This window comes from Pomacea canaliculata, linkage group LG12, assembly GCF_003073045.1.
Source record: "Pomacea canaliculata isolate SZHN2017 linkage group LG12, ASM307304v1, whole genome shotgun sequence".
NCBI lineage: Eukaryota > Metazoa > Mollusca > Gastropoda > Architaenioglossa > Ampullariidae > Pomacea > Pomacea canaliculata.
The window spans coordinates 5,589,632-5,609,437 of record NC_037601.1 but is presented as its reverse complement, the minus strand read 5'-3'; the positions used below and the strand labels follow the sequence as shown (position 1 = coordinate 5,609,437).

Below are 19,806 nucleotides of genomic sequence, written 5' to 3'. Positions count from 1 at the left end.
TGTCACACTGGCTAAAGTGGCTCAACTGGTCAAATTTAGGGCCCAAACCCCTGATCTGGCATTTGTTTCCTTCTTAGCTCATTCAGACAAGCTGTGGAAAGAGATTCTTGAAAGTAGTCATATTTGCTGATGTTATCCTTAAGGTAGAAAAAAAATAATTGAAAAGTTTTTTTTATAGGTTGTAGCTGTCCTTCCAAAGCATCTAAAATGACGCAACTTGATTAATATGTGATTGGAAGCATGAACACTTCTGTTCATGTGGTGTGTACATGCGTGCATGCTCTTACTGCTTCTTATATATTTGGTAGTTTTACTGATAAGCCCTCCACAATGAATTAGTACATGCAAAAAGACGTGAACTCTGATTTTCTACAAGTGTCAGCAGGATCTGTCATGATTCTTTCCATTTGTTGGACAGAAAAGACACTAAGGTTCTCTATCTCCGTAACTCCACCAAACTCCCTGTTGCCTGGCGACTGAGTGGCTTGGAGATGTTGGGTGAGGATTTTACAGTGGGTGCTGACACCGGTGTAGTGCAGCCCCTGTCAGAGTACCCCCTGCAGGCATATTTCCGTGCAATGAGGCCCGTACAGACAAGCAAGAGGATGATCAGACTTGAGGTAGGAATACAAGAATGTGAGAGAGCACTGTGCATCAGGACAGGTAGTATTGCACTATGTACAGTATGTGCCCATCAGGAGCTACAACTGTGTGTGTATTTATGAAAGGGCTTTAAGTCTGCATTTGTTGGTGGGTTATATAAAACAATTTATTCTTACTACTACTACTTCATCACCAGGCAGCAGGAATTTTTAAGATGAATATGCTACCAGGCGTATAAGTCCGACTGTCCCATTAAATATGTCATCTTCTTGTCTTTGTGAATTGTGAATAGAGTGTAGTTGTTTTTGTGATCTGAAATAGATTTTTATCATTATGGATTATTACAAAGAATATGAAACTGGTTTTGCAGATCTCAGACGCAGACAACATTATGGGTGTTGTCAGCACAGAGCCTATTCAAGTTATTGCTGAGGCCTATGATGTTGCATTGGACATGAGCTTTCCAAAGGGTAAGATATCTAACTCATTGCAGTCTTCTGCCTTTCACAAAAGTTGTTGATGGCGCTAATCTTACAATGCTCAGAGCAAGCAGACTGACTGATGGCTGCATCTTGTTTATCAAGAGTTATGTCAGCAATGACAATGAAACCAAGATTTGTAACAGACAATGCTAAAGGAATGTTAGCCTCACCTGTGTTGACAGTTTTGGGTAGCCTAATAGTCAAAGGTAATGTTGTCATTTCTTACAGAAGAGAGCTACTGCATGTGTCCTTCAATTTATGTGGTACTGTCCAGTTTGTTACCTCATTGGGATGATAGAAGATTGACATGCAGGCAGCAATCTGGAACAGTTTCGCTGCCTGTCATCAGGATAGGACTGATCACAAACAGAATGGTGCTAAATAAGGGACGACAGTGGATTTGTGAAGAGAATAAATATATTATTTTTTTTGTAACTTAGACAGTTAGCGGGTCAGTAAAAATGAATGTCTGTGTCAGTGAAAAAGGAAAGCTCCTGTATAGTGTATTTTATAATCTGAATTGGCCAAATCATCTTGCATATATTTAATGGTCATTTCCAGGCACAGACGGTGGTCTCGACTTTGGCACAATGCGTGTGAATGAAGAGCGCAAAGAAGTATGCACACTTAAAAACAAGGGGAAATATGATATTGCCTATAGGTGAGTAACTATCTTGTTTTCAAGTACTTTGAGAACAATGTCCTGACTAGTTTTCTTATATATAGTGAATTCTGAGGCTTTTTTAAAGTTGTGTTTGTGGTATTTTAAATAATCTAGTTTTACACAGCACGTCTTACATTTGTTTTACATTTATAAACATGATCCCATTTGTATTTTCCTAGTTCAGATATCTTTCAAAGGGATTATTTGTTCAGATTTTGTAAATTAATACCTTGCATTTAATGAAACAGTCATTTGGATTTTTATTTTTGCTATCCTTCAAATACAGTTCTGGGGGGAGTTTGAGAATGTCCCAGAAGAAACTGAGCCACATTTCCACATTTCTATTGTAAATGCTGAATGGGTAAACTGCTACAAGAAGTGGAGTAATTGTTGCTTTATGGTTTGTGCTGACAGCTTTGTCTTGGAGAATGTAGACCCAGGGTGTCCAGACCTTGCATCCTTTTTCTCTGTCATTCCCACGAAAGGAACTCTGACTCCAGTAGACCGCCCAACGCAGGTACATAATACCTTAAGATACTACAATGAGTTATTGACCTTAAACCTTATCTTACCATATCGCAGCACGTAGCCATCATTGTTTTCCCTGATTGCTTTGTTGGTTTCTAGGTTCAAGTGATATTCAAATCACCAAGGGAAGTCATAGTGCGAGACCAACCAGTTCTCAAATGCCTTGTCATTGAGCCTAACTTAAACGAAGGTGGGGAGGTCATTGCAAACATCCCAGTGAAAATTTCTGTGAAGGCTGTTTACACCAAGTAAGTTAACAATTCCATTGTTAAACATATAAGGAAATGTCGTTTTTTGGTTCCTTGCACCTGAAGTTTCATTATTAAAGATATTTTGTGTTCTTGTTTTATTGATGGACATGTGGTGCCTATTCTGGAAACAGAATCAAAATATTTCTCATGTTGCATAGTTCATGGTTTGTGTTATGTGGCTAGAGAAGTTTTTCGAGTCATATGAAACAAATATTCAAACATAAGCATATGATATAGAAAATGTCTGATCACTTAACATCTTCCCTTTGCACCTGCACCTTCTAGCCTCTACCCAACTTTTTCTGTTTAAATTTATCTTTGCAGGTTTAACATACAACCATCCAGTGATGTGAACTTTGGGTGCTTGTTGGTAAACAGCAAAAAGACTCGTACATTTACCATTGAAAACAAAGGCGAGTTTGAATTTCGGTACACTATTACAAAGTATATGAAGGAAGCTGTTTCTCAGACCAATGTTCGTCAGCAGCGTCCGTGAGTGTTTTTAATATGCTTATTTTCAAGTTATTTGTTGTGGGTTCCTCTCTTTTTATGCAAGTTTGAAACTTATGTTTTGTGTTTTCATTAACTTTTTTGGATGCAGTTTGCTCTCGACTGGACAGTTCAAAATTTGCCATTAGACTTGTGGGCCATCACTCAAAATTCAAGTCTTCAGATTTTTGAAATTGAAATCAGATTGAAATCTGTAACTTTCTAAAGTTTAATAGTGATATTTGGATATCACCTGGTCTCTCAAGAACTATTTAAAAAAAAAAATGCTGGCCTTGGCTGCACATTTGTGTATGCTAATTCGTCAGGGTGGTCAAGGGAGAAAAACGTGATGGCTCAAGTTCAGGAAGATCAGTGGCACGTCCAAAGAAAGCTGATTCTCTTAGGTATGCTGTTTTATTTATTTTTTCTTAATCGCATGTGCTTTTTCAATCATGTCAATGAGAAGAATTTCTATTACCTGTTCTGTTATTTATGTTTCTTAATTATAATAGTCATGGATAACAATGCTTATGAGAGATTTTCTCTGCATTCTGTTGACTGTGCTGTGTAAGGTTCTTGCTAGCCCTGTGACATCCTTATGATAAAATTTCTTAGAAATCCCACTAATATTATGTTTATCACAATCTGTTCAAAGTCCTAGGACATTGTATGTAGCCCTTTGTTTGAATTGTGGTCTGGGCAAGAACTCAAATTAGAAGACATGGATATAGCAGCGTAGGATGCAGAAGTGACTAAGAGGCCATGTGAAATCATTGTGGGCCATCACTTTGACTACTGATTGGTGGGAATTCAGACTGCTGTCACCCAACCATGGACACAGACACACTAGAATGACATGTGTCAGAAAAGTAACAGCAGACCATCCTGTTGATCAGGGCCCTTAAGTAGATAAGCATATTTACATTAATATTTTGGCACTGTAAGTAGATATCTTTCCTTTAATATATTTAGAAATGTTTAATGTATGTTTACTTGTCTTAGTATTCATTACAAATATATACACATGTGCAGGAACCCATGCTGAAACACGCACACACACACAAAGACATGCCTATTCATGCATTCCTGGGGGACAGCAAATCTCTCAGAAACACAATTGTGAGGCTAAAAGTGTTTTCTTTCTCCCTATATACCTGTCTTTCATGTTAGTTCTGGAGACAAAACTCAAATGAAAGAAGCATTTTAATTCCTCTTTCTTGCTCATTCTGTGTGGGATACAGATGGTGTATATGAGACATTCAAGTACAATACGCTGTTTATTATTTCTAACCATAATACATATACCATTAAGACAAATGATCATATCATTGTGAAAATAATTTAAAATAATAGTATTCAGATAAGTGAGTTACTTTAGAGTATAGCTGAAATGTTTTTTGAAACCAAATTTAATACGACACTCTACGACATCAGTGAAGTTAAACTTTAAATATGAGTCAGTTGCATATCAATTTTTATAGCTACTTTTCAAGTTAATAATGTTTAAATATTTGATGTTTTTTAATAATCCTTCTTTACCAGGATTTTGGGAAAAAATAATAATGCACCTAAAAGGTATCTTGCTTGAACAAAAACCAGAATTTAAAACAGTTCAGAAAAATGTTCTTAATATTTTTACTTCAGAGTGAGGAAATTGTTAATTCAGTTTTCCTCTTTCCTGACTTTCAGTTAGCATATTTGACCATGTTTTCTAGTTTGAATTTTACAATTTTCCTCTTATTGTAATTATTTCATTTTTCTATTTTGATTTTCTTCTTTTTCTTTTGCACCAATAATACATACAAATGAACAATGTTATTTTGGCTTCTATTTATACCCTCATGTACATGTGCATGTATGCACACACAAAGCAACTGCCCCAAAAACAAACAAGATCCACAGAAAATAATCTTCACAGCACCAAGAAATACACGGACACACTCACATATATATATACACACAGAGATGTAATATATATATGTGCATCATATATATATACACACACATACACCCCCACTCCTCACTGCACACATACCCCACATATATATAGAAGCACATACATGCATACATGTATATCATGCACACATATACACTTAAATGCAAACTACACAAGATTTTCTTGTTTTTGTCTTTTTCCTATTCCAGCTTCACTTGTTCTGAATTGTCTATTGACTTGCAGTACTACAGCTACAGTCAAATCTCGCTACTATGCCACCTACCGGGACCGAGCAAAAGTGGCATAGTAGCGAGATTTGACTGTATTATAAAAACCAGCAGAAGGTGTTTATCAACTTTATATATTTTCTTTTCTTTGACTATGGCTTTCTTCAGCGAGGATTCTTTGACATCTCTACCTTCATTTTCAAAACACCCAGTCAACAAAGTCACTATAAATGTAATCAGTGCTTCCAAACCAAGACTAGCTTTGGATCATCCCTCAGTTAATAATTTCAACCTCCTGAACCCATCCAAAGATAGGCTTGCCATTCATAACCAGTCACAAGTAAAGCTCTCAGTCCAGAGCACTTTAAAAGCAGAACACGTTTCCCAGTATTCCTCAGAAGTAAGGAACACTTTTTTAGGCCCATCATGCACAGACCTTAAAGCCTCCTCCATAATGGGAAATCAGTTATACAATAGTCAGAAAATCAAAGAGTCCTTAGAGTGCCCATCAAAGATAAGACATTCAACACTCAGCCCTTCAAGGGCAGGAAACAGTCTACTTGCTTCGTCACACAGAGACCAAGAGCTAAGATATAGCCGGAGCCATGGTCAAGGGTAAATCTTTTTTGGACAAAGATTTTAGGGTGGTTAGATCACTTCAAGCATGGTTGTATTCACAAAAAGTCATTTGCAGTTTTTTGGTAACAAGTAGGACTCGAGTGATGCTTTAAGTTTTGTGTATGAAGGCTTGCATGTATAAGTTTTTAATTTTAATTTCAATTTTTGTTTTTTCTGATAGGAAAAGAGTTTGCTTTGGTTACCTTAAACCTGTATATACAGCTTTATTATAAATCCACACATATCCTGTTTATGTCACATGCATGGACACCATACACTCATGTCATTTTATACCTGTGGACACCATGGTCACTTTATACTTGTGGACACTATACACTGTCACTTTATGCTTGTGGACACATCATACTTGTGCATTATTGGATGTGGGTGCGACATATCTAAATCACATGATACATGCTCACCTCCCACACATCATGTTTATCTCCTATAATCTCTGAATACATCATGCTTGACTGCTATTATCTGTAGCTACATCATGATCATCTCATATAATTAATCTATGGAAATGCCATGCACACAATGCATCACACCATACCTGTTTTCTGTCACGCTTATGGTCACAAGATACTCATGTCACATCATACGTCAGAACAAAGCTAAAGTCACATCCACTATCTACACCATAGTTGAAAGTTTCACTAATAAACTAGTTATGTTTCTATTTTGGCAGTACAATGTACTTATTTGTGTGCCTATTTTTTGCTTGTGTTGTCCCTGTGAGACTTAAAAAATATGTTCTAAAATTGTTGTCTTTACTGAGCAGATTGTAGCTAAAATCTGTTGTTGCCATTGGCTATCATTACCAGTAGATTTAATAAAAGAGCTAAATAGCTAAATGACTTCATGACTTAAGCTTATTGATACTACATTGACACATGTATAATTTATAAAGTTATGGGATGCTGAAGAACCAGAAAAACAGTTAAATAGTTCTAGTAGATGTTTGAGCTGTTTGTTTCATGATGTTATGGATTTGCTGTTCTTGGGCATTTAAAAGCAGATTTTCTCTGTAATCAAACATGCACACTCTGAAAACACCAAAATCTGTACACTTACCTGTGTTGGACAGGCAAGAGCAAGGTGGTCAGTCTCGACTGATGCTTGGCATGTTCACCATCTTTCCTGCCTTTGGCATGATTACACCAAACAATCAACAGGTCATCACTGTAGACTGTGTGGCCGAGACACAAGCCCATGCTGAAGAGGTGAGAACCTGCCATAAACATTTGTGTGCTTTATAGAAAGAAATTTTAAACTTTCTTGAGGTTTCTTGGTGAACAGCTCTCACTTGGTAGTGCTATGTTTGGGTGAAAGTTGGGCCTTGGAAATGCTTATTTTGAGTTTTCAAATGTGTCAGAAGTGGAATGCAACCAATGAAAGTGTTGTTGGTAGTATAATGTACATATATAAACATATATCTTGGTTTCCACCAACAAGTTTGTCAAGTCTTCACAACATATATTTGTTTGCTTTGTCATATATCCTTCAAGTTTTGAAATAAGTATGCTCTGTCTTTCAGTGAGTAGTTATTCTAGTTGTTCATTCTATGGCAAATGTATGTTTAGATTCTTAATAAATAAATGCTTTCATTTCAATAGCACCTTTCCTCACCACCTAGGGCAAGCCGAAAGCACTTTATTTACACTCATTCTTTCTCTCTCTCTCTCACACTCACACACACACTTATGGTAGTACTCACGTTTAGGGACCTTCGCACATGCACATGTAGACACAATACACAAGAATGCACATGAGCACACACACACAGAAGAATGAAAAAAACTGAGTCAATGCTGTGAGGAGGTATCACACCTAGAGTTGTGTCTAAGTCAGGATTTAAACTCATGACACCCTAAAGCCACTGTTCCACCAACCACCTCATGGTAGAGAGAGATTTAGGCAATGACAATTTAAGTTCTGGCTATGACAGGTGTATATGTTTTGTGCTATAGGAGCTCAGCATTGATATCACAGACCGAAATCCCAAAGCTTACCCCAGTGGCATCTTATATAAGCTAATTGCTGAAGCCTGCATCCCCTCCATCAACACTGATGATATTGGAAGCATTTTTGAAGAACATCGTATCTGCAAAAGCCTCAATGCCTGGCACAACAGCACTGATGTAAGCTGATTAAAACTACTGTTGCTCATTTTGGTCTCTGAATTGAAATTTGGTCAACTGCTAACAATTCAGATCTTTAATTCAATCCTAATGTTATATAAGAACTAGATTTCAAGGAAGGCAACTCTGTAGAATTCTGTTTTTGAATGCAGTGTTTCCTTCCTAAAATGATAAGTAGTTGTAAGAATAACATTTTCAAATAACCTCAGGTCTGTCTCTTTGACAGTTTAAACTGGCATTTCAGTTAGTCAGGAGTAAGTGAAGATTTTAACACAATTGACTCATCAAAGAGTGTATTGTAGTTGTGAAGACAAACACAAGCTTTGTTTTAAAAGAGTTTTTTTATTAAACTTTGGCACAGGAGGGCATTGGAGGAGTCTACGTGGAGTTGGAGAAACGGTTCATCTTCAACAGTGTAATTGTGGGATGCAAAGCAAAGGCACGGTTTAAAATCCACAACCCTACCAAGGTGAAGGAAAGATTTCATAATCGGTCATCTCTCTAAAACTGTTTCTATCAGCAAGGAGTCTGGAAAGTGCTGAAAAGTTCATTGTTGTAATATTAGAACCTAGTAAGAGATTCCAATGTTTCGGAAAAGATTTCAGAGATTTGTGATTCGATCATTCCTATATATAGCATATGTATAAAGTTTAGAATGTGAATTCAGAAAAGGAGAAACTGTATTAATCAACTTTAATTGTTGCACATGATGTTATCTGGCTATGTATATTTTGATGCTGTATCAGTCTAGCAAAAGTGGATAGACACTTTCTAGAGAGTGTAACCATACACTCAGTCGAGTTTGTGTATTTTGTCTATCCCAATATTGGCAAGTAGAACATACTTCATTCAGTTACCCTAGGACTTGACAGCTCCACACCATTCTTGACCTATATTTCCAAGAGGCAGGATCTGATCTGGGTTTTTGGAACTGTTTGTAGGTCTGGTAGAGTGCAGTAGGGAGCAGGCACATTCATGCCTACATTCACATACATGCACACATACAGTCAGTAGGCCTTTGTGGCAATGTGATCTTGGATGGTGTGTAATCTTGACTGCTGCAAGACTTACTAGCTGTTGGGTCAGTGATTTGGTCTGTGTGACCATTCTCGTTTCTCACTGACCTACTCCATAAGCAAGGTTGTGGTGGTGTGCTTACTAGCCAGGGACAGGTGACTTCCATCACAGAGTTACATCAGTAGATTTCAAACAGAATCCACGAGCTTTTAAAGGAATAAATGATCTAGCATTAATATGGAATTTAATTATGGTAAAGAGCAGAAAGAGGCTATTTAGATCACTGCATGGTATCTTCTTACAGATAAGAAATCTTCTTACTTCATCTAGACTGTTTACAGCATGTAACCAACTATTTCTGTCTTTCCTACACAAACCTTAGTAAACCAGGTTGAAATAGAAGGGTTTTGTGACCGTGTGCAGATGTATTCTTGTTGGAAAAACCCACTATCAATGATATGTTCATTCTGTGCTCAGGTGCCATGTGATCTACTGTTTTCCCTGAAGCCATTGTCTTCCCAGAAAACTGCTTCCAAGACACAAGAAGCCTTTGAGGTGGATCCCCAGAGAGCATCAATGCCCAGCCACGGCTTCCTCTATGTCACCATTTCATTTTCTCCACAATCCATGCAGGTGAGAAAGAAACCACACAAATACTCCCTTAGCTCATACACTTACTATCCAAGATACAAGACAAACAGAAATTTCCTTCTACTGCTTATACTAAGAGACAGATTCTCCCTGACAGCTAAAGACTTCTAAATTTTGTTGATGGACCAAATATAGTACTCAAAATGATAACAGATACAGTATGAGTTCAGGTCTTGAATCAGCAGATACAAACAGCTGAAGTTCATGCAATCCACAGCCTAAGCTGTAAGATAAAATTGTTTATGGACGTGAACTCACTGCTAGAGGTTCAAAAATGCAGTTTTTCACACTACTTGAAGACAGTTGCAACAGTCATGCAATGAAGCTTTGATATCATCACTGTAGTATTGAGGTATTACTCACACATAAATTCCAAAAGATGGAAATAGTGCCCTATGAGTTTGAGGTTGGTCTGCACAGAGTAGGTGCCAACTGTTGGGGATGAGTAACCTTGGCAATTATTGAAGCATAATTTGCTGCTAATTTGTCCATCCACATTTTCATACCATTTTCATTTGTTCTATTTAGAAAATTCAAGAGAAAAGAGGTCAAACATTTGACCAAAAAGAGAGCTGGGTAAAGATATCACACACATGCATAATTCTCTAAAACTTTCATTTTCTGGTTCACTGACCTACTTGCCCAGTCCAGCAAATATGTGCATGAGGCATACTGAGAAAGGGGTGGACTGTAGCCAACCTACAATACTCAGCAGAGCATTAGGACTGCGATTTGTCTGTGCTGTTAAAGTTATTATGTGATTATTAGATCGAGTTATGGAAATGGTATATTGTTCAAGAGCAGAAGTAAAGTTTGGAAAAGAAAATGGGAAAAAAGTGTTGTGAGAATGTTCATCTGAAACTGTTTTATTATTCTGTACATAAGAATCTGATGCTTGTTTGTGCAGTCCTACTTTGCTGTCTTTGAAGCTGCCATTGAAGGCATAACTCCAAACCAACCTCGTGGCAAGCCTTTGACTTTTGAGATTGCTGGAGAAGGCAACCTCCCACGTGTGACAGTAGTGAAACCAATGATTCGTAGCAAGCATGGGCAACCTTTGCTTCTGTTCAAAAAGATCCTTGTCGGCAGAACCCAAATCCTTCCATTTGAGTTGTTGAATGAAGGCACACTTCCTTGCAAGGTATTTCTCTCTCTGAACATTTCACATTTAGCAACATTAATTGGTATACATTGGCAACATTTTTCATATGCATACCATCATGGTATGCTGCAGTTGTAAGTGATACACAGTATATTTTAAATTTGCTTTATATGCAAATGATCAATGCAAATGGGCAGAAATGCATTTCAGAATGGAGTTCTATCCCTTTTTCTATACAAGATGATAGTTAACAGAAGTGTCTAGATTTTCCAAATCTTGTTAAGTTTGACAGCAAGTTGTGCAAAAATCTTCATCCTTTCCACTAGCACTTAAGTTCATTGCCTCACTAGCTTTACAAGACCTGTTCAACACCTCCAAGAGTTGACTGTACCACTCTTTATAGATCAAGACACTCAAAAAGCTATGATGAATCAAACAAACCTTTATGCATTTCAGGCAAAGAGATTTTTTCCTAACTATGCTATATGCAAACTACAGCATGCTTATTTTCAGAATTTTATATAAACTACATGTGGTCACCAGATTTTAAGTTACTGTGCTGTAACTCTCTTCCCTTCCATATCCACTAAAAACACATCTGTTCTGCAAGCATTGCTCTTTACACCAATTGACATTGTTGTCAGTAGTTGTGATTGTGTCCGCCTGCTCTTCTTCCCCTGCAGATTTATAACACTCTCCATCCTTACTGTTCGTTCACTGATACCTCTGATATATCTGAATTCTTCTGCATTACATATGCAAACAGCTTTGTGGTGGTTTGGGGTAGGGGATGGTAAACCCAGTACTCAAGTTTTTTAATGCTATGTGTCTAAGGATTGTGCAAGCTAACTGCTGTCTCTAAAATCACCATGCTGTGTTGACCAGGTGAACATTGATCTGCTTGATCCTGATGGTGTTTTTGTCTTGCAATCGACTAGTAACACTCAGAATGTGGCTGGTGACATGATTGATGGTAAGTGTGTGTTGATGCTGCAAGCACTGGCACTGTTGTTGAAGGAGGTGATTGTGGTGAAGGGTAGTAGTAGCACTTGTTACCTGCTGTTTTATCCAGGTGTGAAAAGGACGAAGTTCATTAACAGAATGAAACAACTAGAACAACTTTTCCTGTTGCTATACATTCAGTCACTTTAGAGGAAGAAGTCACACTTCAATGGCTTAACTTCTTTTTGCTAAACTAAGATTTTTCATCAATTTTTTTTGTAACACATGTGAACAGCCTTTCTACTGTTAAAAAAATCCTTGTGTGGAAAAAGGCAGAGTAGGCCTAGTAAATGTCTAGTTATATTTTCAAAGACATGAAAGTAATCTCAGCAACTTGTCAACAGATCTACATAGGAGGCCACACACTGTTTCCATATCCATCAACATGCAGGAGGTGGCTACCTTCACCGTCACATTCCGACCAACACAGGCACAACGTTCTGTGGCTCACATACGAATGTCAGTGGTGGATAACCAGTATGAAGACTCTGTGGTTCAGCTGGTTGGAGAGGGATACCAGGATGATATAACACTGGACAACATCACGAGTGTCTTCAAGGAAAACACCCTACCCGAAGACCTAGAGGGAAATATGGCTGATGTTAATGTCGCAGGTGGGAAATCAATGACAGAATGGACAAATTTTACTTCTTTATATTGCTTTATATTGCTGTCTGATGAATTTATTAGGGTACTAGTACTCTGACAATCAAAGCCAGCATTGTTTTGTGAATGTTGATTTAACCAAAGCTTATTACATGTAGATAATTTATTTAGCTAGCATAACTTGAATGAAGTTAAGAGCAATGAGGCATGTCATCTTTGTCAGATTTGTATTTAACCAAGACATGCTAAGCTGTGTGGTCAGATGCATTTGTGAAGTGTCAATCTAGAATAAAATTCAAGTTTCTTTCTTTCCAAGAACGAAGCTAAATTTGGTTTCTTCTTACTGTGCAAGGTACCAAAGTTTGTTACTCATTGTTGGAGAAGCTAATGTTTGTCTCTTATTGTGGAAGGAGTCTTCAAATCCTGCTTCAAAACTCATCTCTTTCAGAATTGTCTTGCATCATCAAATACTTTTCTGTTTACTCCTGAGTACTTCATTCATGCACCTTATTTCACAGTGTCATCCATGAGCTGATTTGTGTTCCTAGTAGTATTCTAGCGTACTATTTCACACACTCCTCAATTCTTCATCTTCATCCAAGCAGTTTTTTCATGTTTGTCATGATGTTATCCATTTGCTAATGCTGGAGGTGACTGTGGATTTCTTTATAGTGATTCATGTACAGTTCTTTGAGCTCACGTTCACACACTCTGCCAACATGCACTCTATAACTTCCATCATCATCATCATCAATAATCAATCATCATCATCAAGCTAAAGTTTGGTTTTTTTTTCAACAGCTGCGAGACCCAACCTAATGGTATTTGGGAACTGTTACATCAATGAGCCACGTACCCTGTCACTGACCATGACTAATCATTCCAAGACTGACTGCATTCGCTTCTCCTGGCCAGATCACCCACATCTGCGCTTCTGTCCACAGGTAAAGAAGAAGAATCTCCTTGTAAATAAAAATGCCTTGCACAGTTAAAGATTTAATGGAATACAATTTTTTTTCTAATGACAGGGTAAAGCTTAAACCAGACACTGTTGCTCAAAATCTGGGTGAATATTCCCCCTTTAGTTCTTAAAATACACACATACAAAAATCACCATGTGCAGAAAGTGGTAAACAACACAGGCATCATGAAGATTTTTATTTTGTCAACCCTTCAGCCAACTCTGTTTTCTAGGTGGGTCATCTTCATGCTGGCTGCAGCAAAGATGTGTCAGTGACTTTCTGCACCAACACCCCAAAGACTATGGTGGAAGAAGTGGTAGCAGCAAGAGTAGTGAAAATCACGTTTGAAAAGCCAGCAGAACAGGTCTCTGACTGGGATGACCGCATCAGGACTGTCAAATGGGTGGACATACCACCTGTCTCATCCCAAGTTCCTGACAAGTAAGGCAAAGCAATGAATGAACATTAAGCAGTAAACCAGAATATCTTTTCCCTTGAGGTTGTCAAGGCATGAATCACCTGCCCACCTTCTCTCACATATGCACATGGTGGAGTGCATCAATCATTGTATATAAAAGCACTGGAACCAAAGAATATCATGTGATGCCACTTCGGTGATTTGTATCCAGTGGTAGTGGCAAAATATTGATCAGTCTTATTTGAATTTTTGCGAAATATATTTAATAATAATAACAGTAGTAATAGTCGTAATAATAATAAAAGTTTATTAACACCTTTTTCTTGTCTTTAAAGGCTAGCTCAAAGTACTTCATATAAATACTCATGTATCAACACACAAAAAAGGTGCATAAGCTACACCGTAGGTAGGTTACACCTAAGAAAGTCACAGTCTGTCTTTTTATCTCTCATTTTCCTCTCTTTCTCCTTTGCTCTCTATTTCACACGCACACACACACACACTCCATGTCGAGGATCTGGCAAGGCCACAGTACTCCTTTGTTTTCTTTCAACCAGTCTCGGAAAGCTAGCTTAGGATTATCATACTCCACTTAAAACCCACAACTTGTCCACTGGACCCAGTTCCCACCCCATTAGTGGTAGACTGCCCGAAACCTTCACTCTTTGTCAGACTCGAGCATTCTATCCCTCCCTCCCACAAAGACAGTCACATACGGACAACGAACATCCTCCCTCTCTTCTGCTAAGCATTGGAACTCTCTTCCACATCACATTCGCCACTTGGACTCCAAGGCAACATTCAAACGCTCTCTGAAAAAGTATCTGTTCACAAAGTACCATCCCTGAATTACTATTCTTAACTGCCTTGTTAACCATCATGTAACAACACCATCTTACACTGTTTACAGTATCTTTCATACCTTCATGTTCTACTCTTGTACCTCATCCTAATGTTGTTCAGTGTGCCTATACATATCTCCCTGTCACTGTTTGAAATTCATGGAAAATTGAAAACAATTTTAGAAGCACAAGATGTAAAATCAGCGAGTGGTACAATATAATACAACTTTATTACATGTTCACTCTGTCAGTTAAGATTGTGTTTTATTATGTTATGCAGCACAGTTAACAAATTTCCTTCAGCCACCCTTCAGACCGGGAGAGGATTGAAGAAGAAGGTTGTTGAAACAGAGCCAGAACCAGCATGCACAGAGGTGGTGGAGTCTGCTCGAAATGTGGAGCTTCTCGTGTCCGTAGTGTGTGACTACAGCAAATACACCTGCGATTGCGAGTCTGTGTGTTTCCGCAACACCCTCATGTTTCAGACTCGCATGTATGAGTATGTTGACCCTGATTTCTTTCACTTTCCTGCTTTACTTGCTAGAAGCTAGATGCATAAGTTGCTTGTCACTGACTGTGTGAGTATTGTGAAGTAGTTGGCACAATGCATGTAAAATATTCCAGGTAGCTTATAACAGTAGATATGCTACCTGTGAATGATTAATATTACCAATTTTTACATTATAAATTCTAAGACTTTTCCAAAAGAAATCTGGTTCCATCTGTACACCATCCATGAAGTCCTAGCTATCCAATAACATCGCAACACTCTTTCGGACTTTTGATTATTTTCTTTGCACCATCAAGGCAAAGAAGCCCTTAATCCATGAATCATATTTGTGTTAGATTCAGATCCACATCACCTGACATTCAGTGCTTTATATGTAGGCACGTATCCTTCGTTGCAAAACAAACTTTTTTTAACACAGTTTTAGTCATTATAGTTTGAGATGCTAGTCTCTGCTTATAAATAAGCAACTACTTTATTGTACAGCCCATGGGTTCAGTACTTTCTTTCAAATCTTATTTTTTCCCTGCAGAGTACTGCTGAACAATGTTGGTGAGGTGGCCATGGATTACTCCTGGCAGATTGTGATGGAAAACTCCACATTCCAAAGTTTACAGAGGTCGGTAACCTTCATATCTGAGGGTGACAGGTCCGAGTCTAGAGCAGACATGATGGGCTCTTCAGACCTACCCTTCTCCATTGATCCTCAGTTTGGAACCATCCCAGCTGGCAAAAAGGCATCGTGCATTATCAAGTTCTCTCCACTTGATGTGAATGAGTATGAAGGGCGACTAATTTGCAGGTAATATGCTTAGACTTAAGAGAACAACCATATTGAAAACAAACAGGAGGTGCATTGGGTCATGTGCCTTATCCTTTCCCACTGCAATGTGTGTGTGAGAGGTGGGAGAGGAGAACTGAGGGACTAGATAGGCAAGTTAGAGATATCTAGTGTAGTGGTGGGGTTGTTGTGTTAGAGGTAAAAAGAGGGAGATGTGTTTACCCTACAACATGGTTGTCTAGAATTTTGTAGGTGAGCTGAAAAATTTATATATAGTTAAGGAATATTTTTAGGGTGAGCACTTGGCCTTGATTTTTATGTAGTTATCTAAACACTGTGTGTGTGTGTCTGCAAGACAACATTGTCTTCAGTACTTTGCACAAAGTCTGCTCATGAGGTTAGATTCCACCAGTAGTTTTTTGACTGGGTCTGTGAATGCTAATATCCTTAATTGTTGTTTGTGATTTAAGTAGTGAACATTTTCTCCAGTCTACTAGCATCATCAGTTCCAGAATAAAGCTTCATTTTCATCATCTCGCCTTTTTATTTGTGCAGCATCCCAAACCTTGAGAACAACATTCAGGGGCCTGTGATTGGTGTGAAGGGGCGGAGCATGATGCCTTTTTGCCACTTCGAGCTTATTGACTCAGATTACCTGTCAGGGGCTCGTCGAGACCTAAGTCTTCTAGACAGTGGGATAGCTCCACGCATATCCCTTGACCCCAATACAAGAGTCATTGAGTTTGAGGTTGTTGGCATTGGACTACATAGTGTAAAGTGAGTGAAGAAGAGAAGGAAAAGAAAGTTTATCTGTAAAATGTAAAGGCTATATATATACAGTGGAACCTCGGTTAACGAACTTAATCCGTTCTGGAAAGCTGTTCGTTATCCGAAATGTTCGTTATCCGAAACAATTTTTTCCATAAGAAATAAAGGAAATAGATTTAATTGGTTCCCAGCCCCTGTTGACTCGGTATTTGAAAGTTACAGGCTATATAGGTATGTTTTAGTGAGAACAGTTATAATGCAATATAAATGGAGTTAAACATTAACGAAAGCATTTAAACATCAGAAAACTTGCCGTTTTGACGGCGTGGTTGGAAGCAGGTGTGGGAAGGAAGGGTGGAATTACTGCTTTGATCCCTCCCCACTCCATGAGCACACGTGACATTATAAAATCGGTGGTGACTTCCTTTTTCTGTCGCTTTGAGGTTAAAGGAAAAAAACTTGTCCAGTGTCTGTTCCTTCTGCCTTTTTTGTAAAACTCTTGGGTAATACGACATCACATATCCAACAGACCTTTCATACTTTGAAATCATTTCCTGTTTCAATTCAATTGTTGGCCGCTTCCTTGTCATTACCTCACTACTATTAATTGCTCTTAATCTTCTTTGGAGCCATTATTGAGGATTATCTTATTAAAATAAAGCACAACAATCACTAAATAAGAAGGATGCGCATAGATAAGGAACGACTGATCGTAACTGTGTCTTGAGCGCGAATGATGACATGCTGGTCGGTCACGTGTGGTTCACGTGGCTGTTTGTTATCCGAAATTTTGTTCGTTATCCGAGACAAACTTTTAGCGAAATTTTTGTTCGCTAACCGAAATATTCGCTATCCGAGGCGTTCGCTAACCGAGGTTCCACTGTATATGGTAGCATGGAAGAACGTATTGATCAATAAACCAGACCCTGTTTTGTTTTAGAATGATATTCCAGAGGGAAAGAGAGAGATTGTGGGGGTTATAGAAGGCAGAGAAGGATTTGACATTCTAATAGTCTTTAAAAATTTGCTTCTCATTTTCTTATCAGACTGTAAGGATCAGTTATCATTAGAGCAGTTCTGACTGCTTTTTATGACATGTCGCTTTTTCTGAAAAAAATAATGGATTACTTTTTCATACTTTACTCCAACAGAGAGTTCTGTATTGTCAACCCTACCAGCAGCAAATACAACTTTGAGTGGTTGTGTGAGGATGAGACAGATAATAAAGCCTCACCTTGCTTCAGGTGCCTCACCCCACGTGGTGAAATTTGCAGTGGCCGAAAATCAAAGGTCAGGGTTTATCTCTGTATGGCCATAAAAAGAGAAAGGATATGCTGATAGATGTTGACAACCATGGTGATTATTAAGTCATGGGATGTTCAGATCTCCACATTGCCCTTATATCTTTGCAGGTCAAATTTTTAATTAGATTTGTCTAGATTTTTAATAATGACTAAACAAATATTTATAGTTATAAGTTATTTACTGTCATACAGTGTCATACAGAATGAGTCTGAAAATAATTGGCAAATATTGTTTGACATGCTTTCATCAAAATTGAGAGCACAGTCTGATCACAGTTTCTGAACTGTAACTCTTCTTGACAGGTGTAGACAATATATAGTTTATTTGGAGCGACCGTATGCTTGCATTTGTGTGTGTGTGCATATATATACTTTATGCTATAAGCTTTAGTGTATCTGTTGTTGAAGAAGAAGTGACATGTGACCTTGGAGTCTAGAAATAGCTAGATAAGGCATCATTGCCCATTGTTTTCTGAGTGATGCGCTTAGTCTTTATCAAAATTGAATTGCTGCAGGTTGGATTTGAGTTTGTGTCAAACACACTGGATATTGTTGAGTCCCTTTGGTGCTTTGTCATTCCGGAGCAAAACATCACTGTGCCCTTCCTGCTTGTGGGTCACACACGTGAGCCTAACGTCATCTTGGACCGCTCGCATTTGAGTTTCAAAGCTTTACTGATTGGTAAGTCAGATGTAGCTGTGTTTATTTTTGTTTGGTGTCAAGAGAGCATGTTATTTTTAATTCTTTGGAACTTTCTAAGAATTGGGAAGTAAACCAGGTTGTTTTTGGAAAAGTGGAAGACAACAAAGAATTACATGCACAAACAGAATGTCCAAAATGACAAACCAGCCTCAGACGTCTATTCATTGTTATAATGATTCATGTGTGTGCAGACAAACGAATGGTCATCCATCCAATTCAAAACATTTGAATTCATAGACCTATTTTCTTGTCTCTGATGTGAAAACAGTTTCAAGCTTGTTCATTTTGTGTATTTAGTATCATGTTACATGCTGCACAATACACTATGAAGTCTAATGGCTTGTGTAACCCAGGGATTGCTGCCTCAGACTATAGACATTTTATGTTTTGACAAGTCCTGTCAGCCCTTAGACATTGAAGAGTTATTGAGGACATGGAAGGAGTCTAGAATGAAGCAGCAAAACCTTGATTATTATAACTGTTTTATAGCAAACTTAAATTTTTATACAGTTAAGCTTGTTTCTCAGATATCATTCTCCATCCAACTTTTATCCTACAGAGAACAAATGCATCTTTTACAACCATCATAAAATGTTTGTAAGCAAACCTACTTAGCATTCCTTTGTTAAAATATGGTTAAAAGTACATTGCTGAGACTTTTTATACATGTCGCAGGTAAAAAGAATTTTCCTAAGAATCTAAGGTTGTTTCTAATTGGTAAGCCTTGCGCTTAGATCTGGATTTTGTTTATGGTAATTCACCTCTTCTCACAGTTTTCACTACTTGCATCAGAGTTTCTAAATAAGGACCTATAGTTTATTGTGTTTTATATGAGTTTCTGTGTATACACATGTGATAATGACTGCATGCATGTGTGTGCATGCATGTTCCTGCCTGCTTGTATTTGTCTGCATGCTTGTATCTGTGCGTGCATACATGTGTGTGGGTGAGCGAGAGATGTTACTTCACAGTACAATAGTCAGGCACAGTTCTAGAGAATTCTCAAAGGCTTTGTTCTGGCTCCTTTATTGCCAAGAAATCCAAAGATTCAATTTTATAGCTTTCTTCAGTCTTCCATTTTATTTGTAGAATAGTTGCTTTGAAGTGCACAGTGTTTGTGTCTAGACTAAATCCTGCTTTACACAGACATGATATATTTAATGGATATTAGGAGATTTTGGACATCTCTTGGTGAAGAAGA

The 19,806-nt window shown here is 38.0% G+C and overlaps 1 protein-coding gene across 11 annotated transcripts in view; it reads left to right on the top strand.

Moving 5' to 3' along the window:
• The window catches only part of LOC112576655 (hydrocephalus-inducing protein-like), an 87,950-nt gene that overhangs the window by 56,986 nt on the left and 11,158 nt on the right, over positions 1-19,806 (top strand). For 9 of the 11 annotated variants that reach the window (XM_025259265.1, XM_025259275.1, XM_025259273.1 and 6 more), the window contains 21 exons: positions 419-620; positions 974-1,073; positions 1,647-1,746; positions 2,164-2,266; positions 2,377-2,525; positions 2,853-3,020; positions 3,344-3,421; positions 6,889-7,024; positions 7,772-7,942; positions 8,304-8,411; positions 9,437-9,592; positions 10,518-10,751; positions 11,598-11,685; positions 12,059-12,328; positions 13,122-13,264; positions 13,515-13,723; positions 14,823-15,041; positions 15,583-15,852; positions 16,387-16,608; positions 17,751-17,889; positions 18,419-18,584. In XM_025259265.1, the coding sequence (XP_025115050.1) occupies positions 419-620; positions 974-1,073; positions 1,647-1,746; positions 2,164-2,266; positions 2,377-2,525; positions 2,853-3,020; positions 3,344-3,421; positions 6,889-7,024; positions 7,772-7,942; positions 8,304-8,411; positions 9,437-9,592; positions 10,518-10,751; positions 11,598-11,685; positions 12,059-12,328; positions 13,122-13,264; positions 13,515-13,723; positions 14,823-15,041; positions 15,583-15,852; positions 16,387-16,608; positions 17,751-17,889; positions 18,419-18,584 (3,431 nt within the window). Of the gene's footprint in view, positions 1-418; positions 621-973; positions 1,074-1,646; positions 1,747-2,163; positions 2,267-2,376; positions 2,526-2,852; positions 3,021-3,343; positions 3,422-4,559; positions 4,593-6,888; positions 7,025-7,771; positions 7,943-8,303; positions 8,412-9,436; positions 9,593-10,517; positions 10,752-11,597; positions 11,686-12,058; positions 12,329-13,121; positions 13,265-13,514; positions 13,724-14,822; positions 15,042-15,582; positions 15,853-16,386; positions 16,609-17,750; positions 17,890-18,418; positions 18,585-19,806 lie in introns of all 11 variants that reach the window. The other 2 variants (XM_025259271.1, XM_025259272.1) reach the window with 2 other exon arrangements.